General features: G+C 28.6%; 1 protein-coding gene across 1 annotated transcript; it reads right to left on the minus strand.

Moving 5' to 3' along the window:
* Positions 1-5,895: 5,895 nt before the first annotated feature.
* Positions 5,896-6,610, minus strand: LOC128034576 (uncharacterized). The gene is made up of 2 exons (XM_052623128.1): positions 6,486-6,610; positions 5,896-6,393 (listed from the first exon to the last, which is right to left on the minus strand). The coding sequence occupies exons 1-2, from the start codon at positions 6,586-6,588 to the stop codon at positions 5,936-5,938; spliced, it is 561 nt and encodes a 186-aa protein (XP_052479088.1). The 5' UTR covers positions 6,589-6,610; the 3' UTR covers positions 5,896-5,935.
* Positions 6,611-12,192: the final 5,582 nt, after the last annotated feature.

Below are 12,192 nucleotides of genomic sequence, written 5' to 3' on the forward strand. Positions count from 1 at the left end.
TATTAATATCATAAAGTTTTTGCGATTGTGTAATAGTGGTAATCTCATTTTCTCCAAAATTTGCTATTTCATTATGTATAAAATAAACGGTTTATTTATTAAGAAAAAATTGTTTGAATAAAACTAATAATTAAAGTTTTTATAAAAATATTTAATTACAGGTTGATTATTTTATTTTATTACTAAATTTGGGTTCAAGGTAATTTTAGGTTCGAATTTGATAGGATTGGAATTCTTTAAGTTGGGATTTTTTTTGAGTCAAATTCTTGAGTTGAGGCCATTTTACCACCTCTAATAATATTCAGACTGTGTGTTAATCCTGATCCCAATCAAACTGACAGTAGAGAGGCTAAGGGAGCAGCAAAATTCAATGTGGCCAGGTTTGACTCGAATTTGTTGAGACCAAATTTAACCATCATCTTCACTGGAAAATAATAACAGAATATGCTTTAGAATTTTGGCTGTATACTTGCTAAATGGGTATTTTTTTAAAATTGGATTTAAACATAATGGTCTGTTTGTCATTTGATTTAACATATAGAGACTATTTCGTATATCTTTTGAATAAATATAGTAAGATGCAATTCGACTCCTATTACATGGGCCTTCATGATACTTTTAGCCTATATGTTTTTATCTTCAAATCCGTAATACTGCTATAACGAAGGTTTAGACTGTGTATTGTATAAAAGTATAATTATTAAGGTAATAGTTACAAAAATATATATTTTTATAAACATATCTATTATAATTAATTATCCCCACAATTCACTTACTTTTAATTTTATAATAATTATAAAGTGTAATTTGGATGCTCCATTATATTGAATTCAATAGGATCCATTAATTAAAATAGTTTACTAAACATGCCGCGTATATGTAATTACAAAATAGTTTACCAAACATGCTGCATAATGCATATGTGTAATTACAAGCAATTACTTTAAGATCCAATTACTAAGGTAATGTTTAGAAAATCGCCTAGTAATTGAATTTAGGTGTAATTGCTTGTAATTACACAATGATGACATGTTTGGGAAACCATTGTAAGTTATGGGTCCCATTAAATTGAGTGTAATTGGAGTACCTCAATTGTACTTTTCAGTTCTTAGGAGAGGGTAATACTTGAAATAATTATGCACGTAATTACAACAAATCTAATTTTTTTAAAATTATTTTATTAAAATTATAAAGATTATATTATAAGTATGAACACATATAAGTGTTTAAGATTGTTATAACAAAAAATTTATTATATATAATTTTAAAAATTATATTATATGTGTATTTTATAAAGCTATAGCAAAAAAGAAAGAAAGTATTATTTAAATCCTTAAATATTTTTGAATTTATGCGAAAAAGTTCATTATAAAAATAATTTACATATTATAAAATGTTATGATATATATATTTACAAAAATTTATGGCCAAGAATAATGAACATAACTTATTTATGTGTTCATGTTATATATCATAAAATAATATACTTATTTATAAAAAATTATAAAAAGTGTTACGAAAGTTATTGGACAAATTATAAACCTTATATATAAAGGTTATATATTATAATCTTTATATTATTATTGACTTAACTTACGTATTATAAAAATAATATAATCTAGCATAAGTCTCTCTCTAAATTAAGTTTATATAAGTTTTTATAGTTAAAGCTACAAACTATTTAGATTATGAATCCAAATATCTTTAGGTGGATGTTAATTATGCAAATGCAAAAAGTTTTCTTGCACTATATTGTTGGGTATGATACAAATTGAGATAATTGTGTCAGACACAAGCACCATAAACAGCTAACTCTTTGAGACATTTAAGGCTTCAAAATGTGGTTGAGAAGAAATTTACCGTTCTAAAAAAAATTTGCATCTTAATATTGTTACCTTAATATACAATAAAAAAAAATGAATCGTATTAGCAAGTTGCACATTTCATAACTTCAATCATATAGTCAACTATTTTTTTAGGCTAACATAATACATATGATGGTTTGATTTTAATTTTGTTATAAATTTTTTATCATACTAATAATTTTTATAATAATTGATGTTTTAAAAAAATATAATTTATATAATCGTGTAATTACAAACAGGGGCGAAGCCAGAACAATTTTTTAGGAGGGCCGAATAAAATTTTAATTTTTTATAGTCTATATCTTTATAATTTTTAAATGATTAAATAAAATTTTTATAATTTTAGGGGGACCAAAGTGCAATTTTACCTTTACTATTATATAAGTTTAAACTTTTTTAAAAGGCCTAAATAGAAAATTTTCATTTTAGGGGGGTCGGGGTCCCTGCCAGCCCTCTAGATTCGCCTCTGATTACAAATTGTACTACTAAACATAACATAGGGAATTACGATGTAACTATGTAATTATACTTTGTCAACCAAACCCGTTTAAGAAATTACAATTTTATTAATTACAATAAAGTGATAATTACCTAGTAATTACACTCTTATTCAATTACTCTGTTGAAAATGATGTTAAATTAATGTTTTAACATAAAATTAACATACAACCACAATGCATACAAAATTTTACGAAAAAATAATATAAAATTTCACATAAAATTTGATAAGGTTTTGATTGAATTAGTAAAATTGAAATTTTAGAAAATTATGATTCCTCATATTAAATCATTTTCTGTATTTTATATAAAACGAAAAAAACACTCTCAATATAATATTTGTTACATTGTAAAAATAAGAGATAATACATTTTTGGCCCTTGAACTTGGCAACTAGATCCATTTTGGTACCTTTATTTATTTTTGGTCACTTTGGTATCTAAACTTGGCAACAATGTCTATTTTGATCATTGAACTTAGATTCCGTCCAGATTTGATGATGACTAGTGTTCTTGGAACAAGACTAGATTGGTCGACCGAACCAACTGGATCGAGAATCGATTGGTATACTAGTCCAAACAAAGGTGTCGAGTCCATTGAATGGAAAACTACTTGAAACCAGTGAAAATAAAAAAAAAATAGGACAAAAACTAGTAGCCAAACAAGTTGAGCCGGTTTAATAAAATTTTTAATATTTTTATGAATTTTAGTTACTATTGGTTTAGCAATTAAATCGATTAAATAGATTGACTCGAGAACTAGTAGTTTGACTCGACTTATTAGAAGTTTTATAATAGTATCTACATGAATATTAATATTAAACTTTTAATAGAGTTGATATCACAAGTTAATCGATACTAAATCAATTAATAAAAATTAAAATTAAATTAAAATAGCATCACAAACTTATGAAAATATCAATACTAATATTAAACCCTTGACAAAGTTGACATTACAAGTTAATCGACCCCAATTTAATTAAAAAATTAAAATATCAAATTAAATTAGCATCACAAATTAATGGAATATGATATAAAGATAATTTAATAAGTTTTAAATATTTTTAAACAAAAGAAAACTTTCAAAAAAAAAATTCATGTAAAAAACTCGCCCACATCCTGAACTTAAAACAACTAATCATTTGCCAATGAGATATTGGCAGTATTGATAAAGACTAAGGGCACGTTTGGTTCGCTGTATTGGATTAGAGGTGAATTGGATTAGAGGTGTAATGGAATAGAGGTTTAATGGAATAGAGGTGTAATAGCAAATCAACTGTTTGGTTGAATGTAATGGAATAGAGGCGTAATAGTAATCCTGTGTTTGGTTGAATGTAATAGATGTGTAATAGCATAATGGAAAAAACTAAAATAACTAGAATACCCTTAGCATAAATTTGTTTGGGTAAATGATTATTGTTATTGTTATTTAAATTTTAATAATATTATTATTATCAATAATAAATAATTTAATCATATTTAAACATAATTATTATTAAATATATTTTAATTAAAATATATAATTTAATAAAATTCTTAATAATTAGCAGAAATTTATTTTGGTAAATTATTTGTTATTGTTATTTAAATTTTAATAAGATTATTAATATCAGTAATAAATAATTTAATCATATTTAAACATAATTATTATTAAATATATTATAATTAAATTATATAATTTAATAAAATTCTTAATAATTAATATTCTTACATGAATTTACTCAAATCATAATATATGATACTGTAAAATATAAATTAACATAATTATTATTAAATATGTTATAATTAAAATATATAATTTAATAAAATTCTTAATAATTACTATTCTTATATGAATTTATTCAAATCATAATATATGATACTATAAAAGAAAATTTGAAATAATTAATATTAAATATATTTAAATTAAAATATATGATTTAATAAAATTTAAAATAATTATAACTAATAAATTATATTTTATGAATTTGTATAATTTAAAATAATAAATATTACATATAATTTAATAATAATATATAATTTCATAAAATTCTTAATAATAAATTTTCTTATATGAATTTATACAATTTAAAATAATTAATATTAAATATAATTTAATAATGATATATAATTTCATAAAATTCTTAATAATAAAATGTTCTTATATGAATTTACTAAAATCAATATATAACTTGAGAATTATAGTCTGCATAAACATAATTAACTTATATTAAGAAAATGTTAGATGAAAATGAAATTCTACATCATAATCCATATGTTATATAGTTTTACAACATCAAAAAGTTTGAACATTGATATTTAATGGTGAGAAAGAAATCTTCTGACCCATTCCAATCGGGCAACAGAAGGTAAACTAAAGAAAACGATCATTTGAGTTGGATGATCGGGAATTTTACTCAAAGCATCATACCGCTGATCGTCGGTTAAACCTTCAATTGACCATAAGGCTGAATATAAATTTGAAGCTTTCTCTTCCATCTTTGATATTCTTCGACTTCTGAACTACCACCTCTGAGGCAATACTCCTCTCGATTTGATCGCCAACGGCTGGATTTTTCCCCAACAAAGTGGCGCCTTATCAAATGAAGAATACACATTATCACGAGCATCGATTTCTTCTTTCTCTTGTTTGAAGATGAGGAACCCCTTGGTCTCTATCTCGTTCTTGGCTCATGCGAAACATCCATGTCATCCAAAGGGATGTCACCGCAATCATAGAATGAGTTTCTTTCTTCATCCATACCTGTAGTACGAACATCCTCAGCATTTATTTCTTCAAGAACATCAGCAGCTATTTGAGCATCTTTCCCAGTTGCTCGATCTCTTGCGTATATGGTAGTAAGCTGGTCGTAGCAAGGGAAAGTACGATATCTGAATTGCGCGGCTTCTATGTGACTCTAAAAAAATGAGGAAATCATATTAGTCATAAGTTTGGTAAAAATAATATAATAAAGACTTGAAATAATCTTACCTTTAAATAGGACTCCCAAACCGCATCTTCAGCAACAACGAGCTGCCTATGCTCGTCCCAACCAAAACCGCTATTGTTTTGGCCATTAAGCATGTCGTAGACGATTGACCACTCCCTTTTAAGTAACCTAATCCTTGATTCAATATTAGGTTTCGCCTTCAACATTGCATTTGGTAAAACCGTTTGTAGCATTCTCTCCAACTCGTTCAAATAACCGGCTTTGAACCCGGTATCAGCATTAAATGTTCCAACATTGTGCAGGTCCACCATGCAGGAAACTAATGCTGCATCTTCCTCGGGAACCCATTTTCTTTTGCTTCCTCGAGAAGCTTGAGAAGAAGCATTTGATTCTGGAACACCTGACATAATGATCTTAAGAACAAAAAAAACAAATTATATTAATTACTATTTTAATATCATGATTCAAAAGGTCAACACTTTATAAAATCAAGGAATTAAGTTGAATATCATGAATCAAAAGCTCCATACCACAAAAAATTTAAAATTATAACACATGCTGAATTAGAAGAAATTATATTATAATTCAACAAGTTTAGTACAATACAAAAATCAATACAAAAGTTTTACAAAAGTTTCACAAACTAATTTCTAGATGCTTGCCATTCATCGAACATTTGGTTGGCTAGTTCCATACTCCAAGTAGCCCAAGCATCCGATGGATGAATATTTGTGATATTCGGTTCATCGTCATCCACCACATTAATTGTAGGTAATCCTTCTCCCACCTCCGCTTCAATGGGATCAATACTCATATGGGTTCGAATAAAATTATTGAGCAAACAACATGCAATAATAATTCTATTGTGCACCCTTACAGGATAGAACGATGGACTCCTAAGTATTCCCCATCTAAGTTTTAATAAGCCAAAGCATCTTTCAATAACATTACGTGCTGAGACATGTTTCATATTAAAAAACTCTTGCGGAGAACTTGGCTGATAACCTTGACGCCACTCATTCAAATGATATCGCTGTCCTCTAAATGGTGTAAGAAATCCCTCACAATTTGTGTATCCAGCATCAACTAGATAATAACAACCTATAAAATAATTTTTTTTTAAAAATGATTAATTCAGCACACAAAGTTTGATCTTAATGAATAATTCAAAGTCCTCTAACTATACACTTTACCATGAGGAACTTTTAATCCATGTCTTCTACTAATGGCATCTCGAAGAACCCGTCCATCGGCAACTGAACCTTCCCAACCAGGAAGAACATAAACAAATTGCATCTCAGGTGTACAAACACCTAGCATATTTATTGCTATGTCACCTTTTCGCGTTCGATATCTAGGTTTATCAACTGTTGGAACCCTAATCTTGATAGGGGTTCCATCAAGAGCACCTAAGCAATTCTACATGATATAAAACCTTGAGTTAGAATACTAATTTAAATCTAAATCAAGTAAATGTTGTTGAAGCTATATATAAAACTCAGTCCAATACCTTAAACCATTTCCACCTTGTGTCAGAAGAATCGGTTGTAATTGGCTCCGGCTTTTTAAATAACACATCTTGTAAGCGTATGACAACATTTAAAATACTATGAAATGCTCTGCTAACAGTTTCCCCGGACCTTCTAAAGTGATGCTTGATAACTCGATTTTTCAGGTGATGGGAGATGATATGTAAAAACATTACTACTTGCTCGTCAACAAGCATGAACCTTGTCGACTTCAATCCCCCTATCGATTCTAACATCTCACATAGTTTAAAAAAGGCAGCTCTATTCATCCTAACTTGTTCAATACAGGTCTCGTCACTAGCATATACAAGCCTCTTCACATAATCCCGTTTTGCATAAAAATCTATTGTATAGGACCTAATCCTTGGTCTATGTAGGCTAAGGCTGGCACCCATTCTAAATAAGAACCAAATCGCGATTCTACAGATTTCCAACCACATTGTCACAGCAATACCAATTCTTTTACGCCTCACACTTTGTGCAATTAAAGGCAGACGAGCCATTACTGCAAATCATATTAAAATTATAACACACTATCAAAGAATTGAAATTGCAATTACACATTATCAAATAAAAATAAACAGCACAAATTTAGAACACACGAAGCAAAAAAGTATCTATTAAATGATATCGTTGCAACTTTAATTTCATTTTTCCATCAATCACCCAAACAATAATAAAAGAAAAGATATTATACCTTATAATAATTCAAATCATATTTGTTCTACTTATAGCAAGCATACATGGAAAGAGGCTAATATTTGTTCTACTTACAGCAAGCATACATCGACAAATATCTTTTATTTTTATGTATAATGATAAAGGAAGTGGGTGTTTTATCCCAGCCTAGGAAATAACAATTGCAAATGACGCCACCCTAGGAAATTAAACAGGTGTCGAAACCTAAAGGAGATGGTAATGGCGACTTCTTACCTTGATTACAATCAATATTTTAGTACTTTGGATGAGATGAGACACAGTGTGGCTGTGGTGCATATTTTGATATGTGTATGAAGGAAAGGAACCGAGTTGCTGAGTTGAAAAGGAAATAGGAAGCTTTGAAGGAGCAGAGGAAACATGACGAAAAGAATAGAAACTTGGCTAAAGAAATGCAAAAAAAGAAAGAAGAAATAGAACAAACAGGAGAACAAGAACAAAAACAAGAAGGAGACGCAACAAAGAAAACTGCCTCTAAAAAAGGTATTAAAAGTTTTAATAATTTGTCTTAAAAGGTTTTTGTGATTTTTAGTAAATATTAGCACTGTATCTTGGTTTTCATTCTTATTTCAGCAACCGAAAATAAAAGATTCAAGCAAATGAGAAGCTTAAGAATCTGTACAAAGCTTCAGAATGCAAATGAGAGAGAGGTGATTGTTTTTCCTTTTTTTTTGACGAATGTGTTTCCGTCAACATGATAGTGAAGAGTAAAATGATGTTTACGAACGAACGCATGTTTTCTCGTTGACTCAACTCATTTTACTAAAACAAACACTAGGAAATTATGAATACATTTTCCAAATGTATCAAAGACTCTTTGCTTCTTCGATATCATTGTTTTCACAAAATATTATTTGATCTTTTATTTGATTGTAATTTGAATTTTTTTGAGCTTATATTGTTTTCAATTGGATAAATTAATTATATATTATTTTTAATTTGATTGGTTTGATGATATCAATTATGCATCACTTTCAAATCTTACTTAAAAATAATAACTTTGAGAGCTTTTTGATGGCACTAACATTAATAACATATTGCTACCAAATTTGAGATCAATCTTCATATTAAGCAAGCGTAATGGGTTCAATAACAAATGTAATGGTCTTATTTCGCATCTTAGTCAAGCATTGGCATCTCTTTTATAATTATAAACCCACCAAAAATTTGTTTTCTTATTATTATTATTTTAATTCAATTAATTAAAAGTGGATTCTTTGAAATAAATACTATATGAGCAAAGTTAATAGACATTATTTATTCCTCCATTTTGAGATGATTTGTCCAACCACGCAAATTCAATGACTAAAAGATGTGAAAGATTAAATGTAGGGCTAAAATGATTTATTTATTTTTTGTAAAGTTAAAGGGCTAAGTAAATCATAATGCCTTCTTTTTAGGTTACAATAACAAATAAAAAAAGGGAGAGGGAAACCTTTACAAATTTATTATATATGATAAATCAGAAAATATCTATAAACTAGTGAATAAGGCCTACTGGAAGCAGAAAACGTTATTGGTAACATTAACTTGCTTACCAAAGCTAAATTATTAGTAACATCTAATTGCATAGACGTAAATTGGAGAACATCCATGACCTATCAACTATCTAGTACCATAGCGAAATCCTCAAGATACTAAATAGGTAAGGAGCATTAATGGAATTTTTGCTTAACTCCATACTGTGGGACTTCCAAAACTACAACATGACTCTTTCTTCAGTTAGTTTAAAATAGAAATGAATTAGCATCAAAATAGAAGCAGGGGGAACTTTTCTGCTGATAAAAGATCAACTTAAAAAGTAATTTCTCTAAAATAACACAGAGACTACTGCGACCAAGTTAACAAACATCAAATTATACATGAAAATAAATACTAATAAGAAGATTAGTATATGGGCTCAATTAATGTATTCAAAATTTACACAGTAAAGAATATCAGTAAAAATAAACATCATTTAGTTGTATAGCATAGAAATCATGAACAATAGCATAAAGCATTTAAAAGTGACTCATTTATCTACCAAAGTGTGGAAAGCTTCAAATGAAAACAGTACATATAAATACATAAGAAATGAATTTTCACGTGACAATGAACATTCAAATGTTATTTTACTCCTCCTTAATGACTACAAGGTTACAAAGCTAAATATCAAATACTGTGCCATCGAGAAACAAGTAATGAGCAATACAAAGGTCAGTAATGAGCAATACAAACATACAAACAAAACCATAAATACCAATGGAAAACTAACTCAGAATGTGCAAATCGGGACGATCTGCGATGAAGAAGTGTTGGAAGAAAGAACTCAGTAATGATAAAAGGAAATCGATTAAGTGTTGAGAGACAAAAAATCAATAAAGAGGATACTCGTTTGTTGAATTTAATCATTTAATAATTCCAACATTAAATCTGTTTTTGAAGTTAAAATATTCAACTGAAACCAAGATTGACTATCTATGCTACCCTAAAACAAATAAAATAAATAAACATAGGGTGAGGTCGACATGTAAATGAAATGCCCGATGAACCGATCTTGGAATCGGAGTTCATTACTCGCCTTCTGTAAAACTTTTAATGCATTGGATATTGGAGCTAAAGTTCTTTGAAAAGTTGTTCGAATTGGAGCAAGGAATGAAAAATTGATTTTATTACCATAAACAAAACAATATATAATTTTTATAGACAATTCTTTCTACCATAATGACATGATATCTCCAAAGTAAATCAACCAATTCCAACACATAAAACAAAAGGGATATTTCTACCAAATCAAAGCAATAAGGAACAAGAAACTAAACAACCCAAACATTCAGATGAAACATCAATGAACTAATCCAAAAGGGAAATAAAAACCCAAATATTCAGATTTGAAAGTTACAGAATCCACCCAAATAAACTTCTAAAAAATAGAAACAGGAAAAAAATGAAGAAAAGAAACTTACAAAGGCATTCTTGGAGCGTCGATGGGCAGACCTGCCAACAGAAAATCTGGAAAAAATACCAACCATGTTTTTCGTTACAAACAAATTGTGGGTAACCGATATAGCATTAGTAAGATTTCAGAATAGTAAAGATTATAATCGGAAAACACCCTAATTCCAAATCGGAAAATAATTCGAGCGAGTATTTAGCACCAAAAAGAAAAATAAATAAATAGAAGTAGCAGAAAAAGATGGGGATTCTGTAACTTTTAACCAAACTTTAAACAAGAAAATCATAAACATTTTAACCAAACGTTGATTCATACCTCAAGATTCAAAAACCAGACGTGCTCCGAGAGAAAAAATGAAGCAGTGGGAAATGAGAAGAGAAAAGATGGGGACAGAAAAAGGAGAGGGAGGGAGGGTAAAACAGAGACTTGGGACACTGAAGCCGGATGTAATAGGGAATCTGAGATTTGGGAAGGGAATAGAAAAGCGGAGATTTTGGGGGCTTAGATCCGTGTTGTAATAGCCGCGTAATACCTATTACAGTGAACCAAACGCTGGAATAGATCAGTAATGGAATAGGCGCGTAATCGGGGCGTAATGATTAGAGATTACACTGAACCAAACACAGTGTAAGGTGTTGGGCCATGCCCATGAGTATTTATATTCGAGTCCTACTATGTAGGTTTGGGCATGTGTAATTTCTTACTCCAAATTTTATTATGGTTTAAATCTCATCGCTACTGTATAAATTTATTCTAATTTAAGTTTGAATATATTTTAATTATCAATCAGATCATTCGAACATGTAATTTATGATTCTGGGCATAATTATATGAATATATTGATTGTAATTGTAATCTAGTTTGTGCAAAGGTATCAATCGAGTCCAATCATAGTTATACAAATTACTTGTAATAAATCGTATTGGTACCTTAAAAATACTCATTTACTACATCTTTACTTTTGCAACAACTTGAAGAATGTAGATTTAAGCATGCTTAAGCATGTAATATTTTCACCGTAAAAATTAGAGTTATACTTAACTTAAGCCTTGTATTAAAAAAGATTAAAATGTTCTAGAAGTCCCTATGTTTTTAAAAATTAAGAATTTAGTTCCTATATTTTTATTTCATGAATTTTTTATTTTCAGATTTTAAAATTCAGGTCCAATTGTTAACACTGCTAATTTTTTTGTTAAATTTGTTGTTATGACATTTTGAAATAAAAAATACTCACTTGGTAGCCATGTAATTAAAAAAATAACTTTGTAATTAATTTGAATTTAACAAAATGGATTTAATAATGTTAACAGTTGAACTTAAATTTTAAAATCAAAAGTAGATAAATTAAATTTCATGAAATAAAAGTATAGGGACTAAATTCTCAATTTTTAAAATTGCATGGACTTCTTGCACATTTTAACCTAAAAACTATTTCCTTCCTTTTTTTTTTCTTTCACAACAAATTCCGTCTTATCATTTTTTTTTTCCTTTGCATTCAAAATCTTTGGGTAGGTTTATAAGAACGATGGGTTTACTTGTGGTTAGTGTAAAAATAGTGGTGACGGTGAGATTAGATACTGTAGGCAACAATACTACAGCAAGAGACAAAAAAATAAGCTAAACGCACCACATCGCCCATCCAAACTCACGCTTAATCATTTATATATATTTCCATCATATATATTATTTTCAAGAGTTAGTTGCATAATATTGTTAAGA

Source organism: Gossypium raimondii, chromosome 11 (genome assembly GCF_025698545.1).
Source record: "Gossypium raimondii isolate GPD5lz chromosome 11, ASM2569854v1, whole genome shotgun sequence".
In the NCBI taxonomy this organism is placed as follows: Eukaryota; Viridiplantae; Streptophyta; class Magnoliopsida; order Malvales; family Malvaceae; genus Gossypium; species Gossypium raimondii.

What these genes read in the sequence shown, in the direction of transcription:
- LOC128034576 (XM_052623128.1), bottom strand. Translation starts at nt 6,588, where the DNA reads ATGCAATTTGTTTATGTTCTTCCTGGTTGGGAAGGTTCAGTTGCCGAT. An exon ending in TGGATTAAAAGTTCCTCATG is followed by an intron (nt 6,394 to 6,485) that starts GTAAAGTGTATA and finishes ATTATTTTATAG; the next exon opens with GTTGTTATTATCTAGTTGAT.